The sequence below is a fragment of the Brienomyrus brachyistius genome, chromosome 1 (genome assembly GCF_023856365.1).
Source record: "Brienomyrus brachyistius isolate T26 chromosome 1, BBRACH_0.4, whole genome shotgun sequence".
Lineage (NCBI taxonomy): Eukaryota > Metazoa > Chordata > Actinopteri > Osteoglossiformes > Mormyridae > Brienomyrus > Brienomyrus brachyistius.
The window spans coordinates 29,556,055-29,572,820 of record NC_064533.1 but is presented as its reverse complement, the minus strand read 5'-3'; the positions used below and the strand labels follow the sequence as shown (position 1 = coordinate 29,572,820).

Sequence of the window (16,766 nt, the reverse complement as noted above, 5' to 3'; positions counted from 1 at the left end):
CAAAGACTATGTGGTCCTGATCGTTTAGCAAAGCAACCTAGTCAGAATACTTCCGTCCGTATGGTACACAGTCCCGCAGCTCTTACATATGTTTAAATGCTAAGATATCTGTCATATTTCCGTCGTTCTCCTGCATGTATACTTTATAGTTTACAAACTAAGTAGACGGTAAATGTATTTTACAAACGACTGTCTTATTTAGATCTCGAGCAAATATGTGCCAATTTATTCAAGATTATAACGGTGGAAACCTCTAGATTTTAGGACTCAGAAAGAGCTGGACTGAAAGGTAATGAAAAGGTGGATGAGCACATGGAAGACGAAAATTTCTGAACAATACTCTTATTTTGAAACGGGGAAACCGGAAGTTTCTTGATGTTTCCGACGGCAGTTGCGGGAGTGCAAACGCGCTCTATTCAAGAAATGTAACCAGTTATGATCTTATAGCGGTGATTTCAGTGGTTTTTTCTTTTTATCTTAGAGAAAAATGATATGGTGGGAGCAAACCTACATCTTGGCAAAAAACGTTTGTATCTTTGCATTTACTGAAGTCAATCATCTCAGGAGAGAATGGTAAGAATGCTTAACATTTTAGCCGTCTGTAGCCGGTAAATAGTTTTGTTAATGTCAAAAGTAATCTACTAAGGTCGAGTATGTTTTGCGCACATGCTCCTTGTCTTTACAGAGGAGAAGTTTTGCACCAAGCCAAGTAGTAAAACGAAAAAGTGACGATTCAGATGCGGACTGGCACCCGGAAGAAGTAAGCATTGTGAACGGTATACTTTGCGTGCATCTTGCTAAAACGAAGAAGAAAGTGGGTGTAAAAAGATTGGTGATCACAGGGGTCTCAATATCATGGCCAAATTTGTACCGCACTATTATTTTTCCGTTGCCAATTTTTTATTTTTAAAGAAGGGATATGTACAAACAAAACACAAATCAATATTCTACGGCCTTAATGAAATATAACTAAGGATAAATAAACCAAAACGGATGATCTCTTAAATGGATAAAAAAAATCATAACACAAGGCTGTTTTATCAAAATGGAAAAGTCTTTTAATCAAATCTTTGTAATAAGATTGGACGAGCGTACATTATTGATAGATTTGATATTTTTTTGCGGGCCATATGAAATTTAGGAAACTAGTGCAATCAAAAACTATCTAAAGGGGCAAAATGATACGAGCCTCAGTAAACTATTGTTTTAACAGGAGTGTTAGAATTGCAGAAGCGAGTGCTATACAGGGGTATAATAGTTTAACTGGGCAACCGTACTACCACAGGTGGCCATTAGAGGGCTGTCGTGTATGGTTTTCTATGTACCGCTCTTTGGCTTACAAATCTGGGGTACTTAAAGCGGATGTCGTCTTAATAACAAAGATGACAACGACTGATCATCTGAATTATTCTCGTCCCAAAAAGGGATTTATGAGTGTTGAAGTATGGGACCTCTAGCTTTTGGGATAGGCTGGCAACTCTCTCAATCCTGAATAGGACAAGTGGATACCGAGGATGGATGGATGGATGGATGGATGGAGTGTTAAATCAAGAGAAACCCAGTAGCACACAAATTCTGTTTTCCCCCGAATACGTTAGAGTCACTGCACAAAGTAGAAGTATTCAGATAACAGAATACACATGGCAATAAAACTTCTACTAATATATTGTATTTGATCATAATACTCACCTCAGATCCCAGATGCATGTTCTCTGGTTTCCTCCTGCAGTCCAAAGGCATGAAGAGGTAGGGTATTTGACATCTCTAAATTGTCCATTGTGTCTGAGTCTTGACTGAAATGATTGGCAGCCCATCTCATTTAGTACAGACAACCCCCCCCCCCCCCCCCCCCCGTGCCCTTTTTGAAAATTTATAGGAAAATGGATGGACGGTATATATTGACACTGCCTGTTAAAACCATATGCTTCACAGAGCGTGTTTGCTTTTATTTTCTGTAGCAACATGGCATTGTATTCCTCCCGTTTAAGAAACAGTTGTTGCTTTTTTAATTGTTATTGTCATACTAAACATCTTGCCGCTGTCATGGTATAAAGCCATAATCGTAAAATTGTGCCATTATATTTGTGCAGATTTTAGGCTGTCCGTCCATACGTTTTCTGTACCTGCTGGTTTTATGTGGGGTCACTGGGTTCCGGAACCGATCCTGTAAATTTTGGGCGCAACCCAGGACGGGGCGCCAACCCATCACTGGGCACATGCACCATTCACACAGCATTCCCATCTATAGACAATCGTGGCGGCTCCGATTCACCTCATGTTTTTGGACTGTGGAAGGAAACGGGAAGAATCCAGAGAGAACCTCATGTCAACAGAGCATGTGAACTAGGGAACTGTGACCAGTGCCATTTGTCACATAAGGAACAGGAAGGGCTCTGATTGGTGACGACATACCTCTGTTGGCAGATGTTGTCCTCATGTCATTAAAGAAAATTAATGTTTTTTGTGCGTAAAGCTTATTTGCTCCATGGTTAAATCAATAGCTCTCAAACTATAAGCTGATGGGTGGTATTTCTGTATTTAATTGTTGATCAAAAAGGTTGCATGAGTCTAATATTTTCTGTGGTGGTACGAGGTGTAAATGGTTTGAGAACCACTTGGTTAAATCTTAATTGAAAGGAAATGTGAGAAAAGGACCATGAATTCCATCCTGGATTTGATTGTGCCCTGTGCTTGCGCTGATAGGCTTCATGCATGGATGTATGTAGGCTGTAGTGGACCGTAATCCAAATTAAAAAATAAATAGTCAGTTTTAATTTGGCTTAACTATTTTAATGTACATTATTTTAAAAAAATCAGAGGTTTATCCTATATTTCTTTTTATAGATATGTGAAATGACTACATTTCTAGGACTGAGGTATTGGTGATGTTGAACTTTGTTACAGACGCCAAAGCGAAGTAAAGATGAGAGGATATTTGGAGGAAGGTGCCTCTCCCCTATTCGAAATCCCCTAACACAGCTGACAAACACACCGGCATCTCCCACCAGCACTGTGAGTAATGCTTACGCTGTGCCTCTTCTTTTGTGTCTTGTCATATATACTCTTGTCTTGTGAGTTCTGCTAACAAAGTATTCAAATATACTCTGTTTCTAGGAAGCACAAGTTTGCAATATCCTTTCAAAGCCGTTTAAAGTCCCCATTCCCAACTACACAGGTAAGACGCGATATAAGGCTTTCCCTTATTGGTACTGCGGTATATCACTGCTGGGCTGCATGAACCTCCTGGCTGAAATAAAATAATCACACTTAAAAATGATTGAAAAATTATCATATGCACTGTATTCAGGCACATACGATAATGCCAGTGTTTTGGTCATTGTTGAACTCCATTCTGCATCCATAAATATTTTATCAAGATTTTTTTTTTCCTGTAAATGGTTACTGATAATTATCACCATATAATTAATTCAAGACAACAGCAACGGAATGTTTTTTTCTGTTTCTTTCCTCTTGAGGCCTTGCTGCTTGTTCTAGGAACTAGGGGTGACATTGCTGGTAGAGTTGTCACCATTCTGCAGTGAAAAGTAAAATGCTGTGTCCTGTTTTTAACCAATTAAGGATGTTATTTGTTTCATATTTCTTCATATTTGAAATGGAAACCCAAATTGCTAGTTTTTGTGACTCTTAGCACTTGCATTCTCTGTTCTATTGGATACCAGTGCTTCGTGTGGTGAAAAATGTTCACAGTATTTCCTGTTATAGTTGGCCAACGTTTTCAGCAGAGTTTACAGAACACATCATAAGCCTGTTGCATGTTGGACTTTAAACTGCAAACGGTACCGCCACCCCACTGACATCTGTTTACCTTGTTTATCCACAATATTTCCTTTTTAAAAGATGTTGTGGCTCAGATGTCGCTCTCCTCATTGACGTTTGAAGTTTCCTCTGAGGCATTGCTTGTTTCTTCCATGATATTACCGAAACAGTAGCATTTGCTGTGCTTTGCTAACTCAATAAACCTTGGTGTAAATTTGTTTGATATACAGTGCATCCAGAAAGTATTCACAGCACATCACTTTTTCCACATTTTGTTGTTGCAGCCTTATTACAAGATGGATTAAATTCATTTTTTTTCTCCTCAAAAGTTTACACACAACACTCTATAATGAGAACCTGAAAAAAGTTTGAGATTTTTGCAAATTTATTAAATTTTATTCCAGCAATTCCAGCAAAGCGCTCCCGTCACACTCTGGCACTCAGTACCAAGTCACCCGGAGCTCACAGAGCAACCAGCTGATAAACCATAACTCCCAATTCCCTATAAGGACTTCTAAGTCCTGATTGGTCACGAAACACCAACAAACCGAGCTCAAACGTATAACAAACATAATTCTCTTGCTCTATTGGTTCACCTTGGCAGCAAGGTAAAATCCACTCATTTTGCCCATTTTACCGGAATCAGCTTCTATACTCTGTTTGAGATATGTATATAGATATTGATCATATGACATTGAATCACTGTTAATGTTTGGGTGTTCCATTGATTAATGATTAACACATTGACGTATTGTCATTGAATCACTGCAGATACATAGTTACATTAATCATACTAATTATACATTAACAACTACTTATACATTTACACTACCGCGTAACATATTGTATATTGTCTACTGCGACTATTTGGGGCAGCTTCGAATCTCATCCTGCAGGTGGTTTCTCCCCCCCTTTGCTCTGCTGTCTGCTCTCCAAGGTCCGAGCTCTCTTCAGGGTCTGCAGAACTAACCGCAGGCAGCTATCGTGAAGCAAGGTCACACAGTATTCAAAACAATCTCTTCTTGCCTAAGGCCTAAGATATAACAGACCCAATATGCCTCCCTCCTGGGCTACCAATGTCCAGTTTAACTTCCACAGTTGAAACTCTGGTGGGACACCGGTTAAGTTGCATGGGCTGTAGTCTCCATCTTGCCTCCAAGTCAAATGCCCCTGCCATCAGGCCGCAGCCGGCTGAGTCTGTGGATCACGGCAGCCGAGCCCATTATCGGCAGTTGTGCAGGCTGGTCTTCTCAGATGTGGATAAGCTGCCTTCCTTAGAGCCATGCTCTCTGCGATAATATAGAATAGTGGTACCCAGTGTAGTCAGTGTAAAATTCATTCTGCTGCTTCTCAGTGCCACAGATCTGCCAAGCTGCCTGGTCTAGAACCATTGCAGATACTGTGCAAGGTAGAAAAATGCTGGCAGGGTAGTCTTTATTACATTAAGAAAATTAAGTGTCTAAAAAATGATTGTAAAAGCACAACACGACAAAATAAAATGGTTCTGGCAGCAAGTAATTATTTAAATTTTGACTTGCACATACGTACAGTTACACATCACATCATGAGACGTTCTCTGCATCACAAAGATGGCTGTCTTGCTAGAAGTTAGGGCTGACCAGTGCACATAGTGGTGCATACACACACATACGCACATACAAGTATCATTTACAATTGCCAAATTTATTTTAATTTAAATTTTGCATGTATAACTTGTTCCTCAGTCACCTCAACAGCAGCCATAAAGTAAACGACCCAGCCGTGTCAGGAATTTAGAATTCGTATATCAATAATCTGTTCAAATTGCTCAGTCTGAGTTGGCTTGAGTGTAAGTGAGATTAGGACTAAGTGATGTGTCTTCCTCTAAGATATGGGGACCAAGAATCCTCTTTGCCATTTAAGGTCACTTCTATGTTGTCTTGAACCAGCTGGGAATCTGGAGACAATGTGACTTCTCTTTCCTGAGTAGTTAATGCAGTATATGTGACGGTATAATATCACACAATGGACATGATGTATCATGAACATACACTGCTTGGCCAAAATAAGCTTTGATTATGGTGCACCTTTGTCATGGCGTTGTTTCCACAAGCTTGTGCAACATCTCACCCTTTATTTTTTATCCAGATTTGCATTAATGTCTCATCAAGATCCTGTATTGACAAATGAGTTGAACCACTCCATAAAGCCTCCTTTAGCACATCCCCAAGACCTTCAGTGAGGTTAAGGTCACAGCTCTGTGGTGACCAAGTCATGCATGAAAATGATTCCTCATGCTCCCTGAACCACTCTTTGATCATTCAAACCCAATGAATCTTGGCATCCTTGTGCTGGAATATGCCCATGCCAACAGGGAAGGAAAAATCCATTGATGATGGATGGAGGTGTAACCTGGGCATTCAGTAGATTCAGGGACTCAGCTGACTTTATTGCTGCGCTGTAACATTGCAGAGCTGTAAGAATGATCATTTATATTTGCTGATATAAATTCAAATGGCGACTTTTTTTGTGGGCAGTGTGTAAGTGCAGTGGAAACCTTTGATTGGGGAGACACTGGAATCAGCCTTGCGTGACTCTCTGCCTCCTTTCTTTGAATTTTTCCTTTGTTTTGTTACTTTTATCTCTTGATCCTCAACAAATGATCTTAGATTTATAAACTATTTGTGAGTGAACTCAAACTGTATGACATTTTTCTCATCCATTCCATAGTACGCTTTTGGATAGTTTTGTCTATTACACTGTATGTGAATTCTGAGACATTTCTAAATTAATTTACAAAGTCAGAACTTTCTTGGCATATAAAAGAAATGGGTAACTCGGTCACACAAAAACCGTTGTACGCGTGCAATCTGAAACAGGTCAGTATGTTTTTATTTGTGGTTATTTTTATTGCCATTGCCTTGCACTGACATTATGAAATTTACCCTGTGAATTGATCTGCACAGGTCCTCTGGGGGTGCGCTCACTGGGCGTGAAGCGAGCTGCTCTCCGAAAGCCGCTGCACAGCCCATTTGAGGAGGACGCTCTGGTGCTCTATGAGCCTCCAGCCTTGAGTGCACATGACCAGCTGAATGCCGAAAAGTGAGCGGGTGGATTTTCAGAATTTTCTATTGGTCGGTAGGTAGCCCTATTGTAAGCTGTTTTTGATGCTGGATAATTAGTTACGGTTTTTCTGTTGCAGAGAGAAGCTTCCTGTCCACGTTGTTGTAGATCCTGTGTTGGGAAAAGTCTTAAGGCCACATCAGAGAGAAGTAAGAGTGGTTAAAGTACATGTCAGTCCACTTGTTGTTCTTACACGTCACTTTTTAATGTAAGATGTTTCTTTTCCTTGGTGGTCAGGGGGTGAAATTCCTCTGGGACTGTGTGACGGGAAGATGCATCCCCAATTCACACGGCAGCATCATGGCAGATGAAATGGGCCTTGGAAAGACTCTGCAGTGTATCACTTTGATGTGGACTCTTCTGCGGCAGAGCCCCGATGGCAAGCCCGAGATCAACAAAGCGATCGTGGTCTCACCTTCCAGCCTCGTGCGCGGCTGGTACAACGAGGTGGGCAAGTGGCTTGGCTCCAGGATCCAGCCGCTTGCAATCGATGGGGGTTCGAAGGAGGAGGTGGACAGAAAACTCGGTGGGTGATGATTAGGCCAGCAGCAATATTTAAGTAGATTAAATTTATTTGCCAGCTCTATTGCTAGGCAGTATGACCAAAAACTTGTATCATGGCATTTCTTGCAGCATTTACATTTTTTTACATCAATAAAATACATTTGCCAGTGTTTTTGAAAAGGTTTGTTTTATTGTCACAAAGTTTACGTTTACCTTGATAGTATAGCAAACGTGTTTTATTAGATAAGAGAATAAAAGGTTGGGGCTGCCCCTTTTGACAGAAATGTAGTTTTAAATCTGGATGGGAAGACATGGTACACTTGTCTTCACGATGACTTGAAGCAGCTGCTCAAATTTTGGTAGATGTTTGGCTGTAGGTGAAGTAACAAAGTTCAGATTACTGAAAATGCCTTTGAGTCCAGAATCATTTGTTGCAGTCAAGTTTACACTCCAATACCTTTATGTAGTACCAACTAAGCCTGGCTTAGAATGAGCCTGCAAGTTTCCATAAAATGTCAATGTTGCTTACAAAACCACCCACCAAGTGGATCACCTAAATTCTGCTTATAGTTGAATTTCTACTTAGGTTTATTATAGTTTGTTTATTGTACTTTTTCTATTTTTAGAGAACTTCATGTCCCAGCGTGGTTTCAGGGTACCATCTCCCATCTTGATCATCTCCTATGAGACTTTCCGTATCCATGCCAGAATCCTGCACAAGGGTGAAGTAGGCCTCATCATTTGTGATGAGGTACTTCCATTTTTTATATCTTTTTTTAAAATGCATGTTTTCGTCACATGAATGTTCTCCTGTAGGTAGAGGTGTAAATTGTTGGCTTCAAGGCAAGTGGATTTGAATACGATTATTTAGGGAATGATTTTTACGCATAATTAATTTTATTTATTTATTTTGACTTAGCTAGCTAGTTAACTACCCCAGATTCCTTAGCATTGCTAGCTACCATAGCTAGCAAAAAAAAAAAAAACATTTTGTACCACAAATGAGGGGTGTTTCCCAAAAGCATTGTACCCCAAAGAATATCTTAAGCGTTGGAGCATTCTCCACAAGCATTGTAGCGCAAAGGTATCGTATCATTTCCTTTTATAAATATTATTGAGCCTTCCCCTTTCATTCTACCGTTTGGAAATTGTGCGCCGGTGCTGCTACTTTGCACGTGAAGTCGGAGTATCTTTATGGAGGATTTTGCCCCCAAAAATCAACTATGACCAATTCTGACATTACAGATCTATTCAGTTGAATCGCCACCTTAATTATCGGTTCATCACAATGCATCTTTACACCCCTACCTCCTAGGTCCAGATATTGATTGTGCATTTAAATACTGTTGATTCATAACTTTTTGTTGCCCAGGGTCACAGACTGAAGAATGCTGACAACCAGACATATCAAGCTCTGAGTTCCACAAACGCTAAACGCAAAGTTCTCATCTCAGGAACACCCATTCAGAATGACTTACTTGAGTACTTTAGCTTGGTCCACTTCGTCAACACTGGTATCTTGGGTGAGCTGCTTCTTAACCACAAAACACTAATGTGACAGCTATTTACTGTTTACTATTTATGCTAATAGGGAAGCACACGGTGGTGATAATGATTTGTGCTTCCATTCCCCAGCTCTTATTGGGTGTTTTAGTTTTGATGGCTGTTTGTTTTTAGGAACAGCTCAAGAGTTTAAGAAGCACTTTGAAGTGCCCATTCTCAAGGGACGGGACGCTGATGCTAGTGATAAAGACCGGCAGCGTGGGGAGGAGAAACTCCGAGACCTAATTAGCATTGTTAACAGGTGAGGAACCTGCCAGACCGAAGCCTTGCCAGAAACTTTAGCTTTGCTCATTTAGAGATGCGAGCCTTTTGTTATTTTTTTCTTTTTCAGATGTTTAATCAGAAGGACATCAGATATTCTTACCAAATATCTTCCTGTGAAGATTGAGCAGGTTGTCTGCTGCAGGTAATGACCTGAGCATGTGAAAAGACCTTACTGTACTTGATAGATGTCCGACCTATATTAGAACATATAATGAAACTTTTTCCGTCATTGTTATTTGGGAATTATGCTAACAATTTATATTGTAACTGTGGAAGTGGGGATGGATGGATGGATGGATGGATGGATGGATGGATGGATGGATGGCATTTTCAATATATGCTGCATTTTCATGTTCCTCAGGTTAACCCCTCTTCAGACAGAGCTGTACAAGCAGTTCCTAAGGAAAGCAAAACCAGTGGAGAAACTACAGCAAGGCAACATCAGTCTGTCTGCCTTGTCCTCCATTTCCTTCCTCAAAAAGATTTGTAACCGTGAGTATGCTTATTTTTATTTTATTTTTATATATAGTGCCAAAAAAGTTGTTGTTGTCGACTGATCTGTATAAATTTGACTTATGTTTAAAAAATATGATGGACTTTAAACTGCAAAAAGGACAGCCGCCACACCACTAATATCTTTTTTGCTGTAATTATCCTCAATATGTCCTTTTTTAAAAGATGTTGTGGCTGTTGAGCTGTCCCTTTATTCGCCTCCACTTCATTTATTGCTTCGATATTTTACCAAGGCTGTATAAGTATGTGGCCTGCTCACACAAACTGAATTTAATGAACACAAGGACACGCCAAATACAGGTTGCTGATAACTTTTAGGCATCACAGTCCGTCTCTCATATTTGATGTGTACTAACGTAAGTTAGGCGGATGTGGAACATTAAAGAGATCAGGCATTTGATCGGGCTGCAGTATTCGATACTGATCAGTTTGTTTAATGCCCGGATTGGCCCCGAGTCCAGTTTTTGATGTCAGCTTCGGACAACACCGATTCTGGGGTAAACTAGAGCCCTAAAATTAAATTAGGTTTCTAATCATAAAAATACACAGATAATTTTGAATCTGCGTAGTCCTTAAGGACCTTAGAGTATTGCAGCAGAACGTAGGTTTGAAAATTTTTGTGTATCTGTTGTTTTCCGTCTCTGATGCTCAGACTGTGTCAAATTTATATGCATAATTTTTCTATTCAGATCCGGCTTTAATCTATGATAAGTGTGTGGCAGGAGAGGAGGGTTTTGAAGGGATGCTGGAGATGTTCCCATCAGGATTCTCCAATAAAGATGTGGAGCCACAGCTTTCTGGTAAAGCTCCAGTCCTGTTGTAAAATCATCTTTTGTTTTTATATTATTTATATTGTAGTGTCTGTATGGAATGACCTAGTATGTGTGTAATGGGATGGTTGTATTCTAGGGAAGATGCTGGTGCTTGACAGTATTCTTGCTGTGATGAGGAGCACTACCAGTGATAAAGTGGTCCTGATCTCCAATTACACACAGACTTTGGACCTCTTTGAAAAGTTGTGCAGATCTCGGAGGTAAAAAGACTTAAACACACCATACTAGGCTGTAGATGCTGTCAATTCACACAAGCTAAACCTCCGTGCTCTGGGCTGGTGTTCACTAGTACGCCATGAATCCGAAGACGGACTACTCATGTCACTTGGTGGTTTGAAATTACTTATCAGAAAAGACAGTGTGTGTGTGTGTGTGTGTGTGTGTGTGTGTGTGTGTGTGTGTGTGTGTGTGTGTGTGGTTGTTGTTTGTTCTGTTTTGGTGAAGATGTTAAAAATTGTGGGGGCAATTTATTTCTGGAGCCAGTACTCAGTTTTGTTAGCGTATCTGTGGAGATTATACTGTAAGTACTATACAAGTGGATGCACTACATTTCGTTGCACATTGGTGCAATAACAGCAAAAAGTGTGTTTTGTTTGGTTTATGTGAAGTTAGTTGAGGTATCAGTTACTGAACTGTACTGACCAGAGCTGAATCTTTGGCCTCAGCTACAAAGCCTAGTTAGTTGCCTTGAGGATATTAAATCCTGGGTGACTCAATGAAACCAAATTACTTGTTGTTGTTGTTGTCGTTTTTTGGCCCACTTGACTCCATTACATGGATCTCCAGTAACCTAGATCAAATATCTAGCTTCGTTAAGCCATTTTCCAAAAACCTTTGAGTAATTTTTGAATCTGCTCTCAAGTTTGACAAACTGGTTAATGTGGTTGTCAAATCCAGTTTCTTCCAGCTCAGAACCATCTAAAACATTAAACCATTTCTCTCTTCAAGTCACCATTAAATAGTCATCCATGCGTTCATCACCTCAAGGCCTGATTATTGCAACTCCCTGTACCCCAGAATTAACCAGTCATCCCTGGTGCCACCTTCAGCTCGTTCAGAGTGCTGCAGCGAGGCTTCTCAATGGTTCCAGAAAAAGGGATCACATAACCCTATTCTGGCCTCTCTTCACTGGTTCCCAGTCCACCTTGGGACCAGTTTTAAGGACCCCCTGTTTGTCCCTTAAAGCCTTAAATGGCTTAGCCTCCTCATCCATTTCAGAACTCATATGTTCCTACACGGCCTCCAGGCCTCTCAGCTGATCAGAAATGGGTTTTCTCATAATCCCTCTTCCCAAACAGAAACTAAAAGGTGACCATGCATTCTTTGTTGTAGCCCCCAGAGTGTGGAATGGTCTCCCCCTGTCCAGCAGATATGCTTTCGCATGTGTTTATATCCTGTCTCAATAGACACTTTTGCTCTCTAGCCTTAAAATCATATTAATAGTTTGACATGTTTCCGTCTGTCATTACTACTAACATCTTCTGTTTCTTTGCTATCTGTGTTTACACGACGATTTTATCTTCTCTTATACCTCCATTAATTTTTTTTCCCTTTTCCTTTTCCTTTTGGTGATCCTGTGCTTTTGGTCAGCAGTGTGCTTTATAAATAGATTTGATTTTTAACGTTTGAACATATATGTGAATGCTAACTGCTTGTCATTGATTCCAGTACCAAATAGGGCAATGACTAAGCCTTTTGTTAACAGGTACCTGTATGTACGACTAGATGGCACCATGTCTATAAGAAAAAGGGCAAAGGTCGTGGAAAGATTCAACAGTCCTTCGGTAAAGATTAATTTGTTCTTTATATGCATTCTGCAGTATCATGTTGAGAGGAGCTTTCATTGCTTAACAAAGTGTCCTTTTTATCTCTAGAGTCCTGAGTTCATTTTTATGCTGAGCAGCAAAGCGGGAGGCTGTGGCTTGAACCTAATTGGTGCTAACCGCCTTGTAATGTTTGACCCGGACTGGAATCCAGCCAATGATGAGCAGGCAATGGCCCGTATCTGGAGGGACGGACAGAAAAAGACCTGCTATATATACCGACTGATCACGGTAAGGGAAGTGGGCCACCAAACAGCTATCTGCAGCATCCTACAAGACTAAAATAATAATCCATGCAAATTCTATAATAGCTAATCCAGTATCCTGCCTCAGGGTGCACACCAAAAAACTAAAAGTAAATAAACGGCAATAACAATGTTAAACAAAAGATATCAGTCAAAGCATCATAGATTGCTTTTTAAAAAGCCATTAATAATGGTACATTTGCAATTGCTGGGTGGCATGGTGGTGCAGTGGTTAGCACTGTTGCCTCACACCTCTGGGACCCGGGTTCGAGCCTCCTCCTGGGTCACATGTATGCGGAGTTTGCATGTTCTCCCCATGTCGTCGTGGGGTTTTCTCCGGGTACTCCGGTTTTCCCCCCCACAGTCCAGAAACATGCTGAGGCTAATTGGAGTTGCTAAATTGCCCGTAGGGAGTATGAGTGAATGGTGTGTGAGTGTGCCCTGCGATGGGCTGGCCCCCCATCCTGGGTTGTTCCCTGCCTCGTGCCCATTACTTCCGGGATAGGCTCCGGACCCCCCGCGACCCAGTAGGATAAGCGGTTTGGAAAATGGATGGATGGATGGAATTTGCAATTGCTGAATTTCACTATTAAAATACTATATCTGTATAATGGAGTAAATTGAATACATTTTAAAAATCCTTATTTTTATCCTGTTCTTTACTTTTAGCTTCAATGCTAATAATTTCAAGACTATTAGAATTAAATCAAACTTGCCATGGCAGTTGACATCCTGCATAAGTAGGCCTATTACACAAAGTATGGAAAAATTGTCTTAAATTTGTGTCCTGTACTGCCCTACATCACACTAAAGAGGAACTTGTTTGTGAATCTAATTGTGCAATACAGTGCAATACTGTACAGTACCTAAGGCCTTGAGAGGAAACTAGAATACTCGGACAAAATGTACGCTAGACAGAGAGAAAAGGCAAAATCCACACGACATAGGGGTAGGATATGAACCCTGAAAGTGCGAAGCAACAATCCTACACAATAACAATCACCCCCCCCCCCCATAATACTTTAAAACATAAAATATGTAACATATTTATAAATTTCTTAGTGTGTTGTACAATCTGTGTGTTGTATGTTCATTCCTAGGCAGTGATGTTCTAACCTGTCAAACCTTTCAATGTTCTTATTATACAGCTGCCTCAAGCCTAGTTAATACTTTACGCTTTCTATGTGCACTTTCATGTGCTTCTGCTCTGGAGACAGTCATCCAAGTGTTCATTCCATGGGTGCGGATAGTCTCGGTCAGTGCATGCATACTGCAGTGATATTCCTCCAGGCCAGCAGGGGGCAGATATCATCTTGGTCTAAATGACGTTTATATAGAAGCAGGAAGAGATATGATTTATAACATAAAGTTTCATGTCTTCTTGGGTTTTTAAAAGAATAAAACTTAACTTTTTAAAGCACTTAACAGCTGTTGGCTTTGTCTCACAAACAAATATAGACAGTGAATATGTTTAATATTTACTATTTACCTCTGCCCAGTCACATTTCTCATTGAAAGTACTACTTGATTCTTGTGATTAATTGTGATTTTTTTGGGGGAGAAATAAATAATAATCAAGACATCTGGAATATATTATTAATCTTGAAGAAATATAAATGAGACAAGGTTTCCAGAAATGTTTATTGCTTTGAACTAAACAGATTGAATGGGCAAAGTTTACATACATGCCACCTGCTTGCACATGCACAGTCGATGTTCAGTTCCTGTTAGATGAAAATGTACGAGCACCACCCGCAGCCAACCCCTGAAGATGAAATTTACATCACTTCCCCCCCTTGTGCAACCAAAGACACACGAGGAAAAGTGAAGTATGGCCTTCTGATCTGATTTGACTAGCTTCTCCTTAATGCAGTAGCCTAATTTTTGTTTGTACATCGGAGGGCATTACAGTCTACCACTGCATGTTTGGTGCAATTTTTCTGATGTGGCAGGGAACGTTGTCCTCCTGTGTCTTTGGACGTCCACCTGACCGTTTTCCTCTCCTTATGCATCCAGACCGGCACAATCGAAGAGAAGATCCTGCAGAGGCAAGCTCATAAGAAAGCCCTAAGCAGCTGCGTAGTGGACGAGGAGCAGAACGTTGAGAGGCACTTCTCGCTGGGGGAGCTGAGAGAGCTTTTTTCATTGGCTGAGGACACCAATAGTGATACACACACAAAGTGAGTGAAGTTCACGCCTCACACTTGGTCTGCAGAGGCTGAAGCGGAATCGCGGTGAATCGGAACCTGAATCACAATCATTTTTATGATTTACCCCAGGTTCCGCTGCAAGCGCTGCGTGAATGAGCTACAAGTACGCCCTCCACCGGAGGACTCTGACTGCACCAGCGACCTTTCCCAGTGGCACCACTGCTCCAACAAGAGGGGCTTGGCAGATGCCGTCCTGCAAGCCTCTTGGGACGGTGTCATCTCATTTGTTTTTCACCAACGGTCACATGAGGAGCAGAGAAGAACGGTGTGAGAAAGTTATGGAGCGAAAGAGAGTAATTATAGTGCAATAATAATGCAATTATGCCATTAAGATAGTTATAAGGTTCATGTTTATGGATTTTTCTGTTTCTTAAAATGAATGAATAAGCTGGATAACTTATTTTGTGATTCGTTGTAATAAAAAAGGTGTACATTTTCGGGAATTTGTCTGGTTTGACATACTGTAAAATAAAAAAAATGCTAAAAAGGCACCAGTCAGAGTCGGGCCAATGGCTCATCACGGGGATTTGTGGTGAAAAATGCATAGGATGAGGGTCCTATTTGCTCTGCTGCTAGCCCTTAGGCACCCATTATCTAAAGGAGTGGTTCTCAACCCTTTTGCACTGCGACCTAATTTTAATTTTACCATGCCAGCTCAGTTGAGACCCTATATCAAGTATAGGTCTATGTTAACGCCAAGATCAAGTGTGCAGTGCACTCTGCAATTTACACCAATCAATGCCTATCGCACAAGTCTGATTGGTTGTGCCAGTGAATTTTAAATTAAGCATCTGTGGTTTGATTTCTTGGATTGATTGTGGTCAGTAATTTTGCGCTAAGCAATTGCAGACCCAAGACCCATTTATAGTGTGGAAGTAAAATTGGACATTGGTAGCCTGGGAGGGAGGCATATTGGGTCTGTTATGTCTTAGGCCTTAGGCAAGAAGAGAGTTTGGAATACTGTGACCTCGCTTCGCGATAGCTGCCTGCGGTTAGTTCCACAGACCCTGAAGAAAGCTCGGATGTTGGAGAGCAGACAGCAGAATAAAAGGGGGGAGAATCCACCTTCAGGAAGAGATTTGAAGCTGCCCCAACTGGTGCACAGCGAGTTATAGCTTTATAAAATTGTCGCAGTACACAATATACGGTATGTTATGCGGTAGTGCAGATGTATAAGTAGTTGTTACATTAATCATACTGATCATATGTTAACCATGTATCTACAGTGATTCTATGTCAATATGGTAATCATTCATCAACGAAACACCCAAACATTAACAGTGATTCAATGTCATATAATCAATATCTGTATATTTATAAGTAGGAAATCTTGTGCACCCAGACGAAAAACTAAGGTTTAAAAACAAGTGTACAATGTTCTTGGCTATTTTAAGAGTAAACCTAAAGGTAAATCATGGCATTTCCAACATTTAGACTCCTACCCACTTTCACGTTGCACAACAGAACTATGGGACTTTTATGCTATATAAACATGAGACGCAAAAACCTCGCAGGTTAAACTTCAAATATAATTTCAAACTACATTGCTACCCAAAACAATAGTGGATGAACAAGTTCTTCTAAGTTATTCGGTAGGAATTATGAGTGAAGTTTAAACTATTATTTAGTATTGTGTGTGAAGTTTAACCTACGTGCTTTTTGCGTCTCCCGTGTTTATTTGGCATAAAGGACCGTTTCGCCCCTAATGTAATCTCACTCCAAACATTTGATTAAACTTGTGAATTTTGTAGTTCTGTCATGCAGTGAAAGAGAGTGGACGCAAATTATAAAGGTTGCCGGTCCAGATCGGCAGCCCACGAACTTAACCTGAGATGTGAAAGCGCCTCACATATACAGCAATGCCCTTTTCGACTGAATTGAATACCCTGGTTCAGCGATGACCTCTTGAGATTTATTCTTAAAATAGCTAAG

The 16,766-nt window shown here is 40.5% G+C and overlaps 2 protein-coding genes across 3 annotated transcripts in view; one reads left to right on the top strand and one right to left on the bottom strand.

The window, feature by feature from the left end:
* hyi (hydroxypyruvate isomerase) overlaps positions 1-16,766 on the bottom strand; it is a 62,450-nt gene that overhangs the window by 22,170 nt on the left and 23,514 nt on the right. The window lies entirely within an intron of this gene.
* Positions 376-15,277, top strand: rad54l (RAD54 like). Of its 2 annotated transcripts, none has more exons than XM_049013564.1 (18): positions 376-573; positions 686-760; positions 2,905-3,012; positions 3,115-3,175; positions 6,723-6,858; positions 6,959-7,028; positions 7,117-7,405; positions 8,010-8,134; positions 8,756-8,906; positions 9,067-9,187; positions 9,278-9,352; positions 9,572-9,702; positions 10,413-10,523; positions 10,633-10,756; positions 12,262-12,340; positions 12,431-12,610; positions 14,641-14,804; positions 14,904-15,277. In XM_049013564.1, the coding sequence occupies exons 1-18, from the start codon at positions 571-573 to the stop codon at positions 15,103-15,105; spliced, it is 2,205 nt and encodes a 734-aa protein (XP_048869521.1). In that variant the 5' UTR covers positions 376-570; the 3' UTR covers positions 15,106-15,277. The 2 variants fall into 2 exon arrangements, with proteins under 2 accessions (XP_048869521.1, XP_048869520.1); XM_049013563.1 differs by having other exon boundaries at positions 378-573; positions 9,061-9,187.